Genomic DNA, 22575 nt, shown 5'->3' on the forward strand with positions numbered 1-22575 from the left:
TATTACTCTGGCTCCCTTCCACAGCCCGTCTCCCTCACCTCACCATCTGCCAGTTGTGTCAGATGGTGAGGTGTTAACTAAGCAAGTTAGCATTAGCTTAGCACTTTAGTCTCTCTTCCAAATACGGTCATTAACCCAACTATCTTTTATGTACAGTCTATGGAATCCACTGAAGTTAGATGGCAGTCTTAAAAAAAAAAAAATCAAACATTTTAGTCCCAAACTTTTAATATCCCATAACTAACAGAGAGATTGTCACGAAATTTGCAATAGAATTAGTGTATTGCATACAGTGGACTGAATTTACACCCAACTGCAAACCATTTGTCTGGAATTTAAGTCAACTTCCATCAAATCATAACAAAACAGTGAGACGGGCAATATATATATTTTTTTATTTATTTAAAAAGATAGACATGAATAATAGGCATGAGACATGAAGGAATCGCAGGACATTTTCTCTTATAGCCAGAGAACCTCCTGCTTCAAGGGGATGGAAGTTATCCAACTTTATGAATGTACCTTCCTTCCCCTCTGCAGTCCTGCTCTCCTATTAAACATTCAGCTGAAGCTCTTGTTGCCCTTTAAAGCATTATTGTTAATTAGCTGCTAAATGCATCACAAACACATGTATAAGCCAGAATATTCAAAATTAAAAATAATACTGAGTTTGGATTCCCTTCATGTGAAAAGCACAACAAAATGCTACTTATCCAAATTTTTATGGAAAGATGTTAGCTGATATTGTTACAACATTCACAATTATGCTAAATGTCTCTTATTTATGTAGATCAAACTCTTTCATCAATAAAATAAAGGTTAAACACAAAAAACTAAAAGTGCAGTTACTGGAGATGGGGGGGCGGGGCAAGGTCTGGTTGGGAACAATAGCACTGAAGGGTCACAGGGATAAAGCACAAAGCTCTAAGTTTCCTTATTTTTAATGCTATAGCCTGTCACATGTACAGAATGATGTCAGATGTTTTCCTACAGAACACTACCACCTGCTGGCCGATACACAAACTGTATACATCCATGAGATAAAGGAGAAACATATTTTGATCAAATCTTGATCAAATCTGAATTAGGTTAACAGCTAAAATAATAAGTGAGTGTTTTTATTCCCTCTTTACAGCCCAAACCTGAACATCTATTGTCAAAGCAAGCAGTGACCCTTAAACCTCTTAATCCCACTAAGTGCAACTCATGTCCAAATACAGCTTAAAAAAGGAACTCAAACTAGAGCAGTGCTAGTTTCCACATACGGCCTCATACCATTAAAAACACACAAACATAAACACGCACGCACACGCAAAACACAAAGACCTGAAGGAAAACTTTCACCCTATTTGTTTTTTTGCCTGATGTCCCATTTGGTTTTGTCTTTGCCTTCATCCTAACTGTCTGCCAACAGGTGCATGCTGGGACCAGCAGACAAGGTGGTGTTCATGCAGGCGTTGGGCATGGTGCATGGACGGTCACTGGACATCCGTGCAACACTGTAAAACTGTTACAATAATACTGGCATGTTCAGCTGCTAAACCAGCGAGTGGTTGAAGTCTCCAAGCTTGTCCTCCTACCTGTATGTATGAAGAAAGCAACTGCTACGCTATGAGCTAGCAGGATGTTGTTCTATAACTGAGAAGCCCTTAAAACAGCAAGACCCCAGAAGCCCCCCTACCCCCTCTCCCTTATTTTCTTCTTCTTTCATGTTTTAGGGTTTCTGCCAGTGTATTACAAGCTCCTTAAACACCAGATATTTTTGTTTTTACACAACAGCTCCATATATTAATTTAGCTAATACGTCATTAGCCTACTGTTACTGTTAACCACTTTACACACATAAGACCAGCCCGAAAAAAGTTGTTCAAATTGAATAGTTTTGCTTTCTAGTTGGTATCCATCCACTTATGTCCACTAATAACAGAACTGCTAGGCTTTTTTACTGTATGCAAATGATGTTTAGCATGATTGGTGCTCTCGCTTTTAAAAGCTGGAAAGCCAAAAATAAACTCTACAGTCTCTCGTTACCTGTTGTGTGCACAGGTGTGTCACAGCTGGTCAATGGGAAACGGTGTGTTTCCTTTTAATCCTACTGTACACAAAGTGCTTGCAATTCAACTACGGCTGCAGCAGGGGGCGCTCATGGCACAGTCCTTAATGAATAGGAATGAATGCAGGTAATGCCAAAATAATTGTTTGTAGTCAAAATTATGCACATGTATAGGGCTGCCACAAACGATTATTTTGATAGTCGACTAGTCACCGATTATTTTTGCGATTAGTCGACTAATCAGATCGTCATCCATTGGACGTAAAACGTACAGCTTATTGCACCAGCATGCATCTGCTCTTATATAACTATCATTAGCTTATAGCTTGGAGTGTTTAAAGTACGTGCTAACTAAAAATAAAGACAAGATGATAGTTTATTAAATTTTAATGAAATTTGCAGATTGTTTCGGTGGAGTTTAATAAACTCCTTGCTATCTAAAATATAACAGGACACCGGAGAATATTCTCGAGCATCTCACACTTCTGATAATCAGCTGTCTGCCTGATGTTTATTCAGCTGTGTAAAAACTTTAATCTCAGCCAAACCGATTTACTCAGGAACAAATAAAATACTAAAAAAAGCCAAACAATAACATTTTTAAGTTATCTAAGTGACTTGTATATGTTTAACCTGAGTAGTGAAAGACAGCGGTGGGTTTGAAAACGATTTGCCGGGAGTCCGGTGTTCTCACGGGCTCTAGTTAGCCTTGCCCCCGGCTAGCTATCGAGCTGGTGGGTAACAGACGTCTCCAAAAACGTCGGAGCACTTTTGAAAGTATGTGGTGTCTTAATAAACTGAGCAGATATTTGAGGTTTACACAGCTACATTCTCGCCTCAAAATATGTTAAACTTTATTTTGTGACCCAGAAATAATAAGAGTAATATTAAAACTAACTAGCTGTCGCCATTGTTGACAAGTGCGCTGGGCCGCACTATGAATTATGGGACACAGTTTCTTCTTCGGGGTTTAACGGCAGCTGGCATCCTTGTACATGCAGTGCTGCCATCTTCTGTTTCAGTCCGTTATTACACTCTTAAATCCTACTACTCATTCCTGCGTCTTTTGTGATCTTACAAAGCTTCAAACGATGCGTCGACTAATAAATTAGTAGTCGACGATTTTAATAGTCGACGTAATCGTGACTAGTCGACTAATCGTGGCAGCCCTACACATGTATGTTTAAACTTTTGCACACAATATTGTTAATATGTACAAACTGAATCGAACTGAACAAATTTATGACTTTTTGTTTTGTTTTTTTACAGTAAAGCTAATTTTGCCCATAGCATTCTTCTAGTGTATGCTAATGGGTCGTTAACCAAAACTTATCAATTACCAAGTTTGTACAGTTATACATTTATTACAACAATATAGATTTTCTGAACATTTTTTTAATGACAATTGTGAGAGAAAAATGCCTGCTTTCCAGCCTGGGCTACTTGAACCCCCTATGTTAACTGATATGGCGGAAACCCCGTCTTCTGACATAAACATACTGACACCCTTTTCGCCCTTCTTTCACTTCTTCCTTTACTTTTCTCTAATCAACTTCCACAAACCTTCGTACACTTACATTTTCCTTTCTTGCCCTCCTCTACCCATGCCTAACATCTAGAGCCTCACTGGAGAACTACTGAGTCTATTTAATATAAGACTGAGAAGAGGATGACCCACTCAGAGGCAATCTAAGGCCTTTTTAACTATCAGCATGGCAGACATCCACATACACAGAAAATGCAGGGTGGCTAAAACAGTCAGTATCATTAAATTGTGCTTTAAAATTAAGTTCCAAAAAAGGACGGATTGTTCTGCCCACCGCTGCCCTGACTTCTCTCTCCAAAGGCAGAAAGGAGGAGAGATGTGGTGGAGGAATAAAGGAGGGGACTGATGTTCTGTTAAGTTCAACGGTTGGCCGAACTTGGGTAGGAGATAGAGGCAAGATGCCGCCGTCTTTCTTTTAGGTTCCCCCATGGAGGTGGGGGGATAGCCAGGGTCCTGGGGTGAGGAGGAGGAGCTGAGTGACCGGCTGACTTTCCAGCTCGGGCACCAATCATAGCCGGGAGGCTCTGGTTGCGCCTCAGGCCATCTAAAAGGCTCCCTCCACCTGCTGACACAAATGTGGCAGAATCCTGGCGTGGCATTGAAGCATCAGACTCAGAACCATGCAACACCTTAGTGAATCCCAGCTGCCGGAGCTTCTCCACCAAACCAACACTGGCCGGGTCGGGCCTGGATCTGCCTGATTTGGCGGATGAGATGAGGGCTGGGGTTTCTTGGGATGGGCTTGGTAGGTCAGGATGCGGAGCGCGGCCCAGGTTTAACCCATAAACGTCTTGGAGAAAAAGCTCTGCGGGCCGCGAGGCCAGGAAATTGTCAGCTGGGTGTTGGCGGGGCTCTGTAGGCACTGGGGAAGGGGCAGGAGAGTGGGAGGGGGAGTTGGGGGGCGTGCTTGGCAGAAGCTGGAAAAGGGGCTGCCAGGGGGCGGGTCTCGGGGTTGGAGGAGGGTTGGAGACTTGTGCAGAAATACCCCTCTCTAGGACCAGCTTGGTCAGGCCACTGGGGGGTGCAGGCAGACGTCGAGGGGGGAAAGAGTCACCCAGACTGAGTCTGCAGGGAGTCACAGGGGTGCTGGGACCCGTCCTCATGGAGCTAGGCGTGTTCGCCATGTGGGATGACTGAGAACTGAAAGCAAGAAAAGGAGAGTCTGTGTTAGAACAATAACAGTGTTTATGGGATGCTTATTTTCTTGAAGAGGACTCACCTTGGGGTGACCTGTGTGATGTCACACGGGTGCAGAATGCGGCAGGTAGTGAAGGTGTAGGTGGAAAAGGTGGAGCTCTGACACTTCCCTGGGTTTTGGACTGAACAAACAAGAAAACTTCAGAAAACCAAACACGCGCACCTTGGAAATGATGAGCAATAACAAGCTACAAAAAGTGATTTTTACCAGAGGAAGATACTGCTGTCGATGTCAAGGTTTGGCTTTGTGATTGGAGTCCTGCTCCAGAGGCTCCTGGAATGGGCTGAGGCGATTGGCCGGGTTTCTCTGTGGCATGAAGGGGTGTAGGGCAGATGTCTAACCTGATGGAGGAGGAAGCAGCTGGACTCCCAGTGGAGAGAGGTGGCACTGGGACAGATGATACCGCATGCTTTCTGTCCTTTTTCTCCTCGGGTGTAGATGAGCAGCGCACGTTAAAGGTGATTCCGCCTTCCTCCTCCTCATCTTCCTCCTCCTTACTCCGCTCTGCTGCTCCTTTCTCCAGGATACCATTCCTTCTGTTTTCTTCATCTTCTTCATCCTCCTCCATGTCAGACAGGTGGTACACAGCGTCCTGAGCCAATGGACGAAAACCTTTAGTCACTACTCCAGGGTGTGGGTCCAGGATGGTTCCCAGGTGAGGTTTGGCCAGCTGCTGCCAGTGGTGCAGTGTCAGCGAGCCTGAGAAAGAAATGTCAGCATGTGTTACTGCATACTCTGCATTTAATTATTAGTTATTAATAATCTCTGGCTCTCTTCCACTGCATGTCCTTGTCCTGTCTTCCTCCCCTCACCCCAACCAACCCCAGCAGATGGCCACCTCTCCCTGAGCCTGGTTCTGCTGGAGGTTTCTTTAATTGGATTACATCACCTTGTAGTAAACGATAACCTTCGAGGTGTCAACAAAGCAAACATTACCTTCCATGGGTTTGACAATCTGGAGCTTCTCAGGCAGGAAAGTCTTAAAAACAATGGAGGCGATGGAGAGATCCGACAGGTTGGAGAAAGACGAGACTGCACTGCCCATTGGTGAGCTGCAGCAACTGCCTTCTCCTTCCACCTCCGCCAGGGCCTGCACCTTCTTATCCCGCTCCGCCTGGAAGAACTGTCGCTCGGACAGGAAGTTCTGACGGCGCAATGACAGGCGGTGGAGTGCTCTAGTGAGGTCGTTTCCTCCCGGACAACCAGGCTGGCCCACTCGGCCCTCCTCCCTGCAAAACATGCATGTTATGACCTGAAATCGAGCATAAATCTCTTCCAAAACAGAAAATGCTCTTTGAAACTTACCCCTGTGTGGACTGAAACGGCTGCGCTGTCATCACCAGAGAGCTCTGTCCGGAGCCAGGGATTGGTGGGTTTGCTGAAGCTGATCGTAGTACTGAGGCATTAACGGAGCGGACTGTTTGGAAGACTCGCTTCTGGGAAATTCTATAGGAAAATGAGGTGAAAGGTCAGAGACTAGACCTAAAATATAATGCAGACACTTAAACTTTTCAAACCCATGAAAAGTCTGGAAAAAAGTACGAGTTCTCCAACACCAACTGTCATCCTCAGCAGCAAACACATTCTGCAGCTTTTAACCTTTGGTCCTGAAAGGCGGTCTCCTCCTCTATACTCAGCTCCTTCCTCATAGTTCCCTCAATCTCTGCTGCCAAGGATTCCTGTAAAAACAGGACACATACGGAGGATTAAAAGTATGCTGTGGATTCAACAAAAGTAATATTTACAGTCACTGTTCAGTTTAATTCATCCAAGCCTAAAAAATAAATGCACACAGGCCAAAAACTGCAGCTCCTCAAGTGGCCACTTCAGGCTGGCTCCCAAAAGCAAGCCAATATCAGCACGCCCCAGGGCAGCTGTGGCTACAGTGTAGCTTGCCATCACCAGTGTGTGAATGTGTGTGTGAATGTGTGGATGACTGAATGTAGTGTAAAGCGCTTTGGGGTCCATAGGGACTAAGTAAAGCGCTTTACAAACACAGGCCATTTACCATTTACATTTACCAATATCCTACAGACTCCCACATTATACTCAACAAAAACTTTAAAGAATATGTCTAAAGCCAGATACGGTTACCTCCTTAAACCCTTAAAGCCTGAAATATGAAATGTGTTGTGCAGTTTATTTAGGTTTTTCAAGGGTAAAATAAAAATCTCACCGATGTTGTAGAACTCAAAAAGTCACAAAAAACTTTATTTAGCAAATACAACACACTGGGTGTTAAAGGGTTAATAGCAGCTGTATGATTCCTTGTGAACACATGTGCCAGGGACTGTATCTTCCTCTGTGTGCTCCAAATAAAAGTTCAAGGGTGCGTTTCTCTCACCATGGGGTAGAGGCCGTAGGGAAGGTGCCGGCGCATCCCAGCTGAGGGGCTGTTTTTACTGCGCAGCTCTTTGATCTCCTCCTGCGACTCATGGAGCATCTCTACACACTCAGCATTCCTCTCGGCCAGCTCGTTGAGCTGCAGCAGACACGTGCAAATAATCGGGCAAAATTACTCACAAGTTTGTATATTTATATGAATTTATTTTAAAAAGTAAAATAAAACTGGGAATAGGAGGTGGTTAGTTTGTGATATTTCTCAATACTCTGACCTAAATTTACTGTTTATGCTTTTAGGACACAGTTTTTAGGGAAACACATCATTTTCCCTTGTATTAGGAATGATGTTAGGAATGAAAATCAGATCAGACTGACAGATTTGACAACGTTAAAGCTCTAAATTGCTGTAAACCAGCTCCAACACAAACCATAAGTGTGGTTTCTTACAAAGGCTTGACATAAAAGCTACAAACCTACATTATATGATCACATTTGCATCTTTGTAGAATAATTAAACTGGTCTTGCTCTAAAAAGGAACTTGAACACTCGTATGAGACTGTACCTCTGCTGTGAGCTGTCTCTGAGCATCTTTGGAGGCCTGCAGGTGGATCCTGAGCTCCTCTTTCTCCAGAGCCAGCTGGAGATAAACAGCATCACACCAAGAGCGTTCACACACTGTGCCAGCATCTACAGTAGGTAATCAGTGCTAGCAGTTAAGCTTGCCCACCTCCTTCACTCTGTGTTGCAGCTCGACTATTTGGGAAAGCAGCTGAGCGATTTCCTCCTGGTGTCTGAGCAGCTCCTCGTTCTTCTGAGATAGATCTTCAGTCAACGAAACCATCTGGCTGTTGGACTCGCCTGACCCCACGTGTGATATACACAAACACACCAAAGATTAAATTCAGATGCCTGATCTGTAAAAGTTCCTTTTGAACATAAGTTTGCAAACTTCAAGAAAAACTCACGGAGCTCTTTGACACAGTCGCTCACTAGCTGCTGCTCCTTCTCCTCATAGGTGATGGTGTCTCTTTTGAGTTGACAAGCCTGGATAAGTCAAAAAAGCTCAGTTTGCAGCAGAGATTATACTTCAACATCTGCTTCTGATCAATTTGCTTCCCAAAGAACGACATACCTCGGTTCTCAGTGCCAGATTTTCTTCCTCTAGGTCCTGCAGCTTGCTCTGCAGGGACTCCAGCTGACTAAGTGCAGCAGCGGCGGTTCCCCCCGGCAGGTGAGGTTGCCGCAGTGGGGTCGACACGCTGGAATCGGTCTCGCTCTCCTCAGAGGCGCTGGCCACCATCCGCAGCAATTCATCCTTCTTACTGAGCTCATGTTGCAGCTGATGAACCTGACCAATGTGGACAGTTTAGGAAAAGTGATTGGTGTTTACAGGATTTTAACATTTTAAAGCTCTCTTTTTCTAGAGATACAAAAATCTAACTTTCAATTTTTTTGGTTGAAGTTTAGTTTAAAGCTGGAAAGTGAATGGAATATTTGTATGTATACAGCAAACATGCATGACTTGTGGCAGAAATACCATTTTATTGAAATAAAATGGTATGTTATTTTGGCTGCAGATGCATTTAAAAAATAGTACATTATTAATGTATATCAAGCATTGTTTGGTCCATGAGATATTCAATTCAATTCAATTTTATTTATATAGTTCTAAATCACAGCAACAGTCACCTCGAGCCGCTTTATATAGTTCGGTAAACACCCTACAGCAATACAGAGAAACCGCAACAATCAGAAGACCCCTATAAGAAAGCACTTGGCAAAAGTGGAAAGGAAAAACTCCGTTTTAAGAGGAAGAAACCTCTGTCAGAACCACGCTCAGGGAGGGGCAGGCATCTACCGCAACTATTAACTAGCTAACTAACTATTAGGAAAAGGTGTACCACAGGGATCTATTTTAGAGCCCCTTTTTATTATTCAAATGTCTAAATGCTTTATTCTATTTCTCTTTTAAAAACCTATTACAACAATATCACTAGATCATGCAGACATGTTGAGGAGGTAATTTAGCCTTTAAATCAGCTGTGCTGGATCAAGGACACATCTGAAACCTGCAGGACACCATGCTCTTGAGGCCTGGAGTTCCCTCACCCCTAATTTAAATTGATCATACTATCACCCTCTCTTTATGTAGCACAAAACATTATTTACACATTTTAAAGTGAATAAAAACAGTTACCTGATCTACAGACTGTGCTATCTGCTCCTCTAAGGCCTCATTTCGCTCCTGTAGCAGGTGGTTCCTCTGTAGAAGTGACTGACCAATCCGAGCTGCCAACTCCAAATCTCTGTCCCGCTGTTCAAATAGAACACAAGGCACCCAGGGTTAATCAGTTAACTGGCTGTTGTTTTCTTAGCTGAAAAAAATTATCACAAATGAGGTCAACGCCCTACCTCAGCCAAAAGGTGTGTGACCACTTCAATGTCATTGTACGTCTTGGTCATCTGTTCCACTCGATCAGCACTGAGGACTGGCCAGAGGGAAAACGTTAACTTTTAGGCAGCAAACAAGCAAAAACACACACACACACACACATCTAGGGATGGGTACCGGTGTCCGGTGCCATGATGGCACCGGTTCTGACATAAACGGTAGTAACCAGACCAAAAAGCAGTGCACATTTCGGTGCTTTATTTCGGTGCTTTTTTTTCCTGAGCTGTGATACACTTCTAGCCAATCATTTTACGTTTCCGAGGATAGTAGGCGGGGCCAGGTACGTACGTTCTTTTATGCAGAGCTACAGATTAAAAATGTCCAAGGCGAAGCGGTCAAAAGTCTGGCTGTACTTCACAGCAAAAGATGCAAACTCAGCAGCCTGCAACAAGTGCTTTAAGCTGATACTGTGATACTGACAAAGGAGGTAACTCCTCAAATCCGATGAAACACCTGGCGACGCATAGCGTTTTTTTTTTCTCCAAAAACCAAGAAATGCGCTGTATTTGATAGCTTGCTGCGAGACCTCACACCGAGCGCATCTACTGCGGGTGTGGTGCCTGTTATCGGACCCAGAGTTAGCAACATACCCAAAAACACGAAGAGGAGAGTCCTGGCCCCTAGCCCTGCCAGTGTAGCAGAAATGATGACGGATGATGATGGCAGCAGCAGCCGTTCTTCTCTGCGTGAGTAATTTACGTTGAGTAGGCTAACCACGTTATTAAATTAATGCATGTAAGGTGAACTAGCAAACATCATCATATCTACATGCGGCTGTCTTCTTGTTTGATGGCAGATACTCCCTTCACCCTGGCCAAAAAGGCTAAAATGACCAAAGAAAAAGAGGGAAACAGCTAAACATGAGCGGTTTTTGGACAAAGTTTGTGTTTTTTCCATTGATTAAGCACTGCTTCCAGCCAAGAGTGATACCATATATGCCCCATAGCTGCAGAAAAGGCTAACATTGTTATCTTTTTACAAAAACCAAATCAAATCAAATCAAATCACTTTTATTGTCACATCACATGTGCAGGTACATTGGTACAGCACATGTGAGTGAAATTCTTGTGTGCGAGCTTCACAAGCAACAGAGTTGTGCAAAATACAATAATGTAAACAAGCAAAATACAAGAATGGCTACATCTGAAACTAATAAATATATGTACAATATATAATAGTATATGCATTTCTGGATGTGTATAGTAAATATTTTCCTACGTGTGTGTGTGTGTGTGTGTGTGTGTGTGTGTGTGTGTGTACACATATTTTACAAATTAAATAGAGTAAACAATAAATAAAATATATAAAATATACAGAGTTGAGACATGTGCAAAACAGTGGCATTACTGTACAGTATGGAGTGCATAATGTTAAAGTTCCAGTAGTGAAGCTGAGGTGTCTATGACGTGTTCAGCAGTCTGATGGCCTGGTGAACCAGCTGAACATGAGAGGTTTTTGGACCAATTTTGTGTTCTCCATTCTTTAAGCACCGGTTCGAGCACCGTTTAAGCACCGGCACCGTTTCAAAAGTACCGATTTGGCACCGGTATCGGATAAAACCTAAACGATACCCATCCCTACACACATCTAAAAAAAATCTAGAATCCACACTCTGGCATGCACACTGTGCATCCAAGCAACTCCACACAAACATGAAAATAAAATCAATTACTGGACACGTCTTTAACATGCATGGTCTACTACATAATAAAGAATTCTGACCACAAGCAACGTTAGGAGCTACTTGGCTATTATAGCCACATAACATCACCATTCTTTACACTTTTTAGCATCTGATTATGGACGCGTGGTCCAAATTATGTCCACTAAATTGCTAAATGATTATTGCTGGAGCAATAATTATGCAACACGTGCTAGTGGTCTGAATTTAAAAAGAACACTAGCTTTACAAATTAATAACTGTACTACAAGCTGACTACAGTACACAGTACAGTACTACAGTTGGAAGCAGAAGACCTTTACTATGCAAGTCTCTTGTCTTATTGTTTACATGCAAAAAGTGGAGAGGGGCTCCCAATCAGTGGCCTAGGAACGGATCCTAGATCACATCCTAGAAGTGTGTGGCCACACTTTTGACAGAAGCCCCTCTCTCACACTTGAGTTAAATGAAGTTCCAGAGAAGAACAGGCAAGTAGGAAAAGTAGGATACCTTTGGAGAGGCTCTGAGAGCCTGGGTGGGAATAAGAAGGAGGTTCCAAAGCAAGATATGCTAGTGAGAGAGATGCAGAGAGAGAAAAAGAGGGGAAAGTTCAGATGGTGTAGAAGTAAACCAGCCAGTTTTAAGACAGATGGAAAAAGAAAGGAAAAGGAAAGAGACAAACACTGGCAGAAAAATGAAAGTTTCAATAAACCAACATCATGTAGAGACATTAGTTTGTTGAGAGTCAGAGAATCTACACATCGATTAGTCTGGTCTGCTTTTAGCACCTGAGTGGGTGTCACCAGCGCTGCACAGTTCAGCGTTCCACCTGTTCAAAGAAAAGTGGCAACCCTAATCAATGAGCCATCTGGTTTCAGCTAGAAGCCCTTTAACAGAGTGATGCGTGTCCCCAACACTCATTTAGAATATTTGGTTTGATCAAAAACTTACAACCTTATTACAACTTCTTTGTGCAATCCCAGTTTACTGCTTACTGTACAAACACCTACAACTACAATAACAAAGTGTAATCCAAGTACTGTTAACGATAATCTAACCTAAAGAGCGATCGCTTACTATGACACAGCGTTGCACAGATTCACATCGGACTCACTATCTTTTTTTCTGAATAAATGTAGTGTAATAAAACAGTTTCAGCAGGGATTAAAAGTAACAAGCTGAGCTAGGCAGCTGCTCAAATGGATGAGAGCATTCATCCAGTAATCTGAAGCCTACAATGACCTCTGAATCTGGACACTGCACTCCAACAACCAGCGGGTAAAAATAACCTCTGCCCAGCACGGCTATCCTTGTTACAGTTACAGTGCATACATAATGCATATAATGTCTCAAGTTACTGTTCCACACACACAAAATCACAGACAAAAACATACACTAATACCTTTACCTGCTGCTGAAAGCATGCCATCATTGTATGGGTTATGTATGTCCATAGTCTGGCTTGATCATGATCAGATGCTGCATAAATAAATGAAACTGTTTACACCACATGCTGATCGCAGGGTGGGAAAGCAGTGCAGGTTGTATTGACTTATACAAGGCAGTAACTGAACTCTGGCCGCAATAAATTTCATAACAGCAAAGTCCAACCTCTGTTTCATTTTGACATAAATTCATGAACTACAGACACACAACAGGCCAATGGGTGGTCAATGTGTTACTTGTTAAGTAACATGAATCTCCAGAGTCATGGCTGCTTGAACCTTTGGCATCAATAAACTCAACATGTGATTATACAACAAACTCAACTTCAAAATGCAGTGTGAGGAATAAATGGTAGAATCATATGGACGCACCAATATGACACCTGGATCAAACTCAAAAAGCTTATCTCTTTCAAATCAACTCTAGGTCGCTCTATGTTTGCTCCGTCATGAGCCAGCAGAAATGCACAGGTTAATAACTCGAGTTAATAACTCATGCAAAGCTACTGGAATTGAGCATAAGTACCCTTTATTCACAACTTTGTCTTTTCCCAGACAAGAAAGTTTTACGACTCAAATCCTGGAGCGTAAAAACACTCCCAGCTCTTGTTGTCAGGCTTTGAAAAAGAGATGGGACATCATCTCGTCGAGCCAAATGACAAGATCCTCAACAGCCATTAAATTACAGTATAAACTCTTCAAATTTCACAACATGACACTAAAACCAGGATACTTGATACTCGTATAACCATAGTGGAGTACTGAAATATTTCAGCGTCAACTGCAAAGTCTAAATATGAATGTCAAAATCAGACCTCTCTAAGTGTTTTCACACATCTTAACATGCCATGCCCCAGCACATGTTATTAATAGGCTGTGTTTAACTTTGCAGAAGTGGAGCAAACAGCACCATGAAACTGAGACTCCTCCAATGTCCAATTTCCTCACATGTGCAACTAAAACACTTCATTCATTACTTGTTTTTTTTAAAGTTACTATTTATTTGAGAAATGCTCAAATTGTTGGTTTGATCAAACATTAATAAAAGGAAATGACGAAACATTCAGTGAACTGAAACAATCAAGATCTGCTCACGTTAAATCAAATAATCTTCAAACGCAGGAAACAAAGCGTTGGCAATTATGAGAAAAACAGGAAGTTTATCCTGTCTCGTTCCAGCATACTGCAACCTGTTTAAATGTAAACACACCATCAGATTTGCCCACTTCCTTTCTAGTAACACACACAGACACTTTGCCCTCTACGCTGTCACGTTTTGCCTGACCTTGCTGACATGCTTACTGAAGCTGGATGCCTGTCTCTCTCTCTCTTTCTGTCTTTCAGACATGTACTGAGGACTGAGCCCATGCTCACCTTCCACAGGAAACTTATCGTACGCCTCCTCATTGTGGATGTTTAACACTGGCATGTTGTGTCTCCTCTCTGTGCTCTCTTGTCTTCATTCTCTATCTATCCACACCGCCTCTCTTGTTACTGTCCCGTGACTCACTCTGGCTTTGGTTTTGAACTCCGCTGCACTTAACTGTGCTGGATCTTTCTCTCTCTCTCTCTCTCTCACACACACACACACACCCACACACACAGTGCCACAGTCACACAAGCAAAGACAAACAGACACAATGACGAACGCTGTGCGAAATAATGTCCACACTAAATCCCTGCGACTTTAATTGAACGGCGCCACATAAAAAGAATCCCTCACATGCCTAATGCACTCACACATACACACACACACACCATCTGCTCGGTTCTGTTGTACAAGGCTTAACCAATCAAAAGGACGTCTGCAAAAGGAAGCAGCTTTGCAAAAATATACCAAAATGTACACACTTACTCATGTAGCGGAAAGTCTCCTCAGCCAGCATGGGGGAGATGGCGCTGTTCCGGGGACCTTCGTCTGGGGAGCAGCTCGGGGAAACCACCCAGTCCTGACTGTCTGACAGGTACACGGAGCCAGAGCCGACCGAACCGGAGCCCAGTGAGCCGGAGCCATAATTCCTCCCGCTGCTGCCCAGCCCCTCGTCTGGAGGAAGACAGACAAAAAAACTCATCACCAACAGCTGGTGGAGCAACCATTACTGTCATTATTGTTGGGGGTTTTTTAATGTTGTTGTTTGTTTGTTTTTTGTTTTTTTATTAATCTTCTAGTCAATAATAGTTGACTAAGTCTCTGTGTCTCCTATGACAACTGGGACAGGCTGCAGCACAGGCCCTTGAATTGGATAAATGGAAGGTGGATGGATGGAAAATCTTCTAGTCTAAAATTGTCCATAATGGCAGGCATATGATGAATTCCTTACTTTTTGAGAATTAAACAATAAAAAAGTCAAACAAAAGAGCTGCTCTATCACAACAAGGTGCTTAGGCTGATTTAGAAATAGTATGAGTCCATTGGTGGGCCAGCAGAAGTTCACAGCACTCCTGGCAGTGCATGCAGAACAAATAGCAGATGGCAGTGTGGAGTCAAGCAGCCCTTCCCATCTTGTGTTTTCCCTAACACCTGGCTCACTGGCCAGCCTGCCCTTGTAGCAGTTCTCGATACCAACTAACTGCTTCTCCAGTGGATTTCCAGTGAGTTGGATGTACTCCAACTGTACCAACTGGGACTGCAGCTCCCCTTTAACCCTAGATAGATCTCCGATTTGAACTAGAGAGATGTTCAATGTCACTAACCGCTCTCTAAGATGGTGCAGATATACTGATTATGCTGTTTAGTTATTTATTCCCCACAAAGCACTTGAAAAATCAATTATTTGCCACAAAAACAGACAAAAAGTGTGTGGGCTGAGGTATTATCATGGCACAATGGCATTCCATTAAGTTGATAAATGAAGAGGGAAGCTTTTATTTTGGCAAAGCTGTGCAGCTCCAGTGAGATTTGCGTGTGGGCTGATGAACAGTGTGTGTGTGTATATTGTCTTGGCTCAGGCACTGTACAAGCCGATGTCCTTCCACTCGAACAAATATGTGGTTTACTAGGACAAACAGAGCTAACTATAGCATCAGGCTTAAAGGCACCACATACTGTACCTCAGGGAGACCTGATACTCACAAAGCAGCATTTAAAAATGTGCACAAAGCAAATCGGTGGCTGTACTGCAGCTTTTGATATATGATATTTATACAGAAGACCATCTCACCTGTCTCCGTGCTCGACTCTTTCTTCTCCACCGCCCGGGGTTTGACTTCAAACATATCCCGTCTTTGGAAAGGGGGAGTGAGGAGGGGAGGCTCTCCCACTCGTGAAAAGAAGAAGCTGGACAGAACACAGGAGCTGCTACTGGCATGACATCACATCCTGTTCCTGTGCTGACAGGGCGGTGTGCCCATACACACCGCTACCTGAAACAGAAGAGAGAAGTGTTAGTGGTCTCACAGATAAAGACGTGACCTCCACAGAGGCTGAATGAGGGGCAATATTCATGTCCAGGTAACGTGTGCAGCTGGTAATAAAGCAGACTGACTCATTTCCTTCTTATGCTCTCCATCACACCTGTTTTATAACATTTAGAGCCACCCACAGTGTTTGATTTTTGAACCACAGATATCGTTTTCAGGCAAGGACAAATCTAAAATAAATGCTAAAATGCTAACGCTAAAAGATTTCTTCTACTTCTACTAAACAAACTAAAGGTGAGGCTCTGAGATTTTGATTGAAGAAATGTTGTGACAATAACTCCACATACAGTTTTTAGGGAGGGGTGACATTGAGCCAGCCCACATCCTGTTGCCTGTCTCTGTATGAACTCTTCCAATGCTTAAAGGGATGACCGAAGGTAGGGCTGTTCCATATAACGATATATATCGGACGACGATATAAAAACGTCTATCGTTTCATTTTACGCTATCGTTGCTTTCGTGATGTCGCAAAATAAACTGTTTACGGCAATATTTTTTCACCGTTTTGATGGTCACTGTAGTGGCTATATAAATTTCTTAAAGTTCTCTCTTTCTCTTATATTTAATATAACCACACTACCGACGACAAGAGCCTGTTTTTATGCGTTGTCGTTAGCAACAACGAGGGTAAAACCATCGCGTGTCCGCTTGTTTATTTTCTACATAAACCTTTCACAATAAAGCTCAAGATCCTGTTGAGACCTTTCAAAATAAACTGAATCACGTGAAAGAGTATGCAGAGTATTTACGGATGAGAATTAAAAAAGAGCCGCCAGGTGCTAAAAAATAAACCTCAGACTCAAACGTTAGAACAGGCTTTTCCCCGCAGCACGCCGTGTAATAAATACCCACAAAGAAAACGGCAGCCGTTACAACTTATGTCTAAAAATGTGTCGTTTCATGTATCGGTTAAAACACTCAACTCCAGGTACATGACGCGCAACTGGAAACACTTCCCGCAAGTCGAGCTGCCCGAGATTCACAGAATTTACAGAAAATGTTAAATTTTTGTGATTTATATCATTATCGGGACTAGAGCCAGGCGATATGAGATTTTTTCATATCACGATATGTTTTTTTCATTTCAGGCAATAACGATATCTATCACGATATAAGCCAAATATATTTGTAAGATTTAAATGTGCCGTTGCTCACAAGTAAAATGTGAAATAATCAGCAGCTTGTTTTGATTTAAATATTTATTTCCCATAATAAGTTCAACAGGGTAGATGTACTTAAGGAACATGAGACTTTTTCAGATAAATAAAGGCAAATATTGCAAACTACACAAAAGGCAGCCGCTAAAGCGTTTAAGTTTCAAAATAGAACAAACAAAACAGGCTACTAAATTGTCAATTCCACTTAGAAACAAAATTTTAATTCTAAAAATAAATCTTAGTTTGTTTTACAGAAGAACAGACAAAATTGACTAACTTTTGTCAATATCAAATAAACTGAGAACTAAAAGGAAATTCTCAATCTCTCCTTGTTGTGTAGCTTAGCTTTTCAAACAGTTTTAACAGTTACTTTAGTCTGACAAAAGCCGAATGACGAATTAGCGCTTCCAGTCAGAGATTGAGCATGCACCACTTTATTGGATTTCCTTGTGCTGTACGTAACAAGTCACGTGACGTGACGCTGCGGCTGTGATTGGTTTGGCTCTGCGCTACTTAATTTGGATTGGCTGTTCTGTTTTTTTTTAAGAGGACAAGAGCGGCGAGGCCTATCGCAATAGTTTAATTTTTCTATCGAGAAAAAGTTGTTTCGCAATACATATCATTATCGTTCTATCGCCCAGCTCTAATTGGGACGATAGATGTCTTATATCGGGATATGAGATTTTGGTCATATCGCACAGCCCTAACCGAAGGAATGAGACAGGATGTGATGTCTTAAAGGGATGGGACATGTGCCTCTAGATATATTCTTATTTCCTTACACACATCTTTAATCTCAATTAACTGGCTGCTGTTGGAGTCATGAAAAACATAAAAAAGTCAAAAGTTTTTCAGTTTGCCAGACTACATTTCCCATGATCCAGTTTGCTTGATTTATATAGACGTTATATAAAAGGTGAACACAAATTCAAGCTCTAAAATGTGAACACAGGATCTCTGTTAACAATATGACTATGACGTCATCAGGGTTATTTCTGTGGACTCTAGCCCTCTACAGTGGACAAAGGAGATGTTATACAACTCTTTCCACGAACTGAGCAGTACTTCTGTCCAGTCAAGTGATCATCATGTGTAAAAGTACATCGGTGTTAGTACATCTTAGTAGTTTTCAACATGACAAGCAATTAGAAAGAATCTAGGTTTAAAGAAATTGCACATTGCCTAACTTTTCAGATCCAGGGGTTTCTTCTATCTTTCATATACAGTCTGTGAAAGAGACATGCTAGGAATAGGCTGAGTACCTTTTGCATCAGCAGCCTGTGCATGCAGATGCACACAAACTCTATGTGGGTGTTTATCAGAGAGCATGCCTGTGGAAGGACAGAATCCTTGGGCAACATTCATACACTCCTTACATAACAGTGACGCTTAAACAATCATCTCCATAATAGAGGAGATTAAAGGAGATGAGATGCATGCAAGCCTAAACTTGCTGCTTACCACTAAACACCTGGTAGATATACTGGACCTACCCATTAATGACCAGTTGACTCATCCTAGGGTTCAAATGATCACATTAGGCCGTGAAGCAATTTTAAGCACAGAATATTGCATGTGTCAATCATTAATATGAATCTCTATCAAACAAATGCTTCTTATTTTCTCTCCCATTTAAAATGCCAGGACTGATGGTGTCCAAGTGCCTCTGAGTCACTTCATGACTGTCACAGGCAGACAGCTTCCTGACTAAGCACTCAGAAATTAAATGGAAATGTGTGGTTCATTGGCTAGGCTCATACACACAAACACAACACTCTCTGGCTTCACTGTGACCACTGCTACTTAAGAGAGGCGACGGTATAAAGATGTAAAATCCACAGCAGTAAGGAAGCAGCCCTGAAAGTAACACTTAAACAGACTCATCACCGCATCACTACACATAGCACGAGTCTGTCCGAGCTCTTCCACAGGGACTGTCTGCTTACATCAGCCTTTCGCAGGCGTCACCTCCCTTCATGTCTGATCTACACCTTCAGCTCAATGCTCAACCTGACTTTGTTGAAGTTAGCTTAGAATGATATCTCTTTTGACATTTTCCCTTACCGGTTATTGGCCTTGCTTTTTAATCACAGCATCTGCACTGAGCCCGTGATAGAGCGGACAAACTAGGGAGGGCATGTGCACAGGGGAGGCAGCGCATTTGATTGACTGCACCAGGGGCTTTAGATGCATAACCAGAAATCCCTCACAGGAACATCAGCATTCCTTGTCATGACTGGCCAAAAGGAATTAAACCAAGTCACATACAGCATCATGAAATACTAATCTGATCTGATCTGACTGTCAACTATAATCTAGATCTGGACAGATATACTCATTGGCTGATACTGGCAAAACGTATGTCATCCAATACGCAGTTAAAAGATAATATTATCTTAACCACAACAACATGCATTAAAAGATGCTTGGGATTATCTAGAGAGTATTATAAAAAAAAATCTCACTGAGTGGCTCCACATCCGTTGTTTACGATGCGATGTTATCAGCACTGTCTGCACCACACGGAGCAGAGCAAGATCATAAAAACCTCACCACAATCACAGCAAGCAGTCAAGCAGTGTAAAATAATGCAGAAAATTTTTAACAACGACCCCACAAATAGCCTTGTCAGTGCATTCTCGAACAAAGGTTATGGATATATATGTAAACTTTTTTTTTGCTTATATCAGGTTCAGATTCTTTTAATACCATAAAACATCGATAAACTCATATAAATCCAGTTCACTATGACCCCAAACAAACTCAGTATCTAATGATTCACCATGAACACGTTAACTAAGCAGAACTTAGTTTGAAAATAACCTTTAATTTGAAATGTTTTGCTGTTTAGTAACAGCACAGACTGCCTCCCCTACAACCCCACGGATTATGTGTTACACAAGGTGCTACATGAATTTGAATTATTATTATTATTATTATTATTATTATTATTATTATTATTAATAATAATAATTCAAATTCAAATTATTATTATTAATAAAAATAATAATAATAACAATATTAGTAGTATTAAAATGTTTAACCACATAAATAAATATGAAAAAGCTACGGTATTCTTCAATTTGGCATCATTCATTCAGCTGATAGCATTTAACAGGGAGTTGCTGGGATAGTTAGTTCAGCCACTGCAGACATGAAACTCTCTTGCTAGCCCAAGCTTTCCTGATATCAAGTACTTTTTCTTGGAACCTTTATCGGCTGAACTCTCCAGAGGATCCAGACACATGAAAAAAAATGTTAAGCTAGCGAATGAACCGTAAGATTGTTCAGTGATGACGCGACGAATCCTACTTCCGGGTCTAAAGTAGTCTGCGTTTAATATGGCTTTTGTGTTGTTAACATGTTTAATGTTATGTATTTTCTTCTATTTGATCTCAAAAAGCTCCTAAAACAGTCAGTGATCACTGTTGACCTCCCTCGGCTTTTATTACCACTAATCATTTATTTAAGCTCAGTTTTTAAAACCTTAGGATGAAACTACAGCCCAGCCCATGCAGCAGTATATGAATGACTAACCTCATATGTGGATGGATCTCAGTTGTTCTCCTGGCTGAAGTTTGGTCCTTTTACAGCATCCTGCCATGCGATTACATTTGTTCCTGACCACCGACAACACTCACATTAACTTTTATTGAGTGGAAAAAAAAGTTAGCTTGTTTATATTAAGCTAACATAGCTGTGTCGCTAGCGGTCACGTAGCACATCATTATATACCAGCTAGCCCAACTTCAGTAACCCTACAAACGTCACTGCTGTTTAGTTTTCTGTCTTCATTTATGCTGGAAGTGATAACAGAGCTGTACGTTTTAATTTGTTTCCAAAACCCCGCAGTCAGGACATGCTATATTGTATTTAGATAGAAGCTAGCGAGCTAACTCCCTGCTAACTTCTAACTCCGTTAAATGTCATAAATTCCGTTTTCATGGATGCCTGGATGTTAAACTCAATTGTTACACCTGGTAGAGCAGAACGCTGATCATTTTATTAAAGATGAAAGACTTTAGACAGTTTTTCAACTCTCAGTAATGCCATAGTGATCGTTTGATATATGGACCTGCAGCGGAGTTTAGACCCAGACACGGCTAGTGACGTCAGACTGAACAATCGGATTGCACACCTGTCTGTTTGTTGAGCTGACCATTAGCTAAAATTTACTCACTCCGTTCTTTAGTTATACTTTTGTAATAAAGGCTAGTAAGAAGGTTATAAGAGATTTATATAAATAAATGCGAACTAAAGTTAACAAAATGTTTTGCATATCGGCTAACAAGAAAACTAACAACCAAAAAAACTGTAAATACGTTAGCTAGCTTAACCATCCTGTGGCTGGCTGACAGCTTCACTGTTGCTCATATCGCGTTAGCCAACAACCGCGAGCTTAAACAATCAGCATCCCTTCCGCGTTGACCGTTATACATTATACAGCTTAAAACACATTTTATTAGTTACAATGAGGCTTACCCTATATCAGTATTATTCCAAATCATGGGCAGTTCCAGCAATACATGCGGTGTCTGTCAATCCCTTCACCAAAGCCTCAAACAATGGAGGGGAAGCGAGGGGAGGGAGGGCAACAAGCGGTCATCAAGTGGCGACAGAAAGCCTAATGACGTCTTTATTCAGCGTCAGCAGTCTGTGTCAAATTAAAAGTCCTCTCAAAACATTTTCGCTGTGGCTTATTTTGCGGTTTGTCATTGACAGTAAAACTCGTTACTTTTCCCATAAAGTTATACAAAATGAAGGAGCGGTGTGAGCTGTAAACGCTAAGTCTTTCAGCATAGCGGGGTGTCCTTGGTGTTTTTGCTTTGTTTATGTGAAAGCGCGGAGCTGCTGTGGGGTGAAGGTAAGCTGCTCCGTTTCTTTTCTCATATAACTGCCAGGTTTTACTTTAATGCTCAACCAGCCAAATATATATATTGTATGAATGTTCTTCGCTACCAAAACAAAAGCTCCCATAAATGTCCTGATATTTAATAATTTAATATTTAATCCGTGCAACAACTAATTATCTAGCTAAAATGTGACAGTTAGCTTAACATGCATATTAATTAATGGACGACAATAGAATAATAATCATCCACTGCTTTTACTGAAATGGCTGCAGTGAATGTAACCTTGAAGTGGGGATGAGTTTGATTGCGAAATATGACATGAGGACGACCTTTAAAAAAGAAAGAAAGAACGAACTATAAACAAAGACGTTAATAACAGAGCACTCTGTTTTCCAGGATCACCCCCAGCCCTCAGTTTTCCCCAAAGCTAAAACAGCGACTCTCCTG

General features: G+C 41.8%; 1 protein-coding gene across 1 annotated transcript; it reads right to left on the reverse strand.

Annotated features, from left to right (window-relative positions):
- Positions 1–383: 383 nt before the first annotated feature.
- On the reverse strand, positions 384–21836 carry trak2 (trafficking protein, kinesin binding 2). The gene is made up of 17 exons (XM_085347407.1): positions 21758–21836; positions 15860–16061; positions 14554–14742; positions 11764–11823; positions 9554–9630; positions 9339–9455; positions 8274–8489; positions 8107–8185; positions 7869–7999; positions 7704–7778; positions 7142–7279; positions 6397–6476; positions 6103–6243; positions 5734–6026; positions 5005–5496; positions 4819–4918; positions 384–4739 (listed from the first exon to the last, which is right to left on the reverse strand). Exons 2-17 carry the CDS (start codon positions 15912–15914, stop codon positions 3959–3961), a joined length of 3024 nt encoding a protein of 1007 aa, XP_085203533.1. The 5' UTR covers positions 15915–16061; positions 21758–21836; the 3' UTR covers positions 384–3958.
- Positions 21837–22575: the final 739 nt, after the last annotated feature.

Source organism: Diplotaxodon limnothrissa, linkage group LG23 (genome assembly GCF_057381915.1).
Source record: "Diplotaxodon limnothrissa isolate DT_005_m linkage group LG23, D_limnothrissa_male_GT1.1, whole genome shotgun sequence".
NCBI classification, from domain to species: Eukaryota; Metazoa; Chordata; class Actinopteri; order Cichliformes; family Cichlidae; genus Diplotaxodon; species Diplotaxodon limnothrissa.

Coding starts and splice junctions, on each gene's coding strand:
- trak2 (XM_085347407.1), bottom strand. CDS start 15,914: ATGTTTGAAGTCAAACCCCGGGCGGTGGAGAAGAAAGAGTCGAGCACG. Junction 11,824..14,553: donor GGAGACTTTCCGCTACATGA/GTAAGTGTGTAC, acceptor CTCTCTCACTAG/CATATCTTGCTTTGGAACCT. Junction 7,779..7,868: donor TGCAACACAGAGTGAAGGAG/GTGGGCAAGCTT, acceptor GTTTATCTCCAG/CTGGCTCTGGAGAAAGAGGA.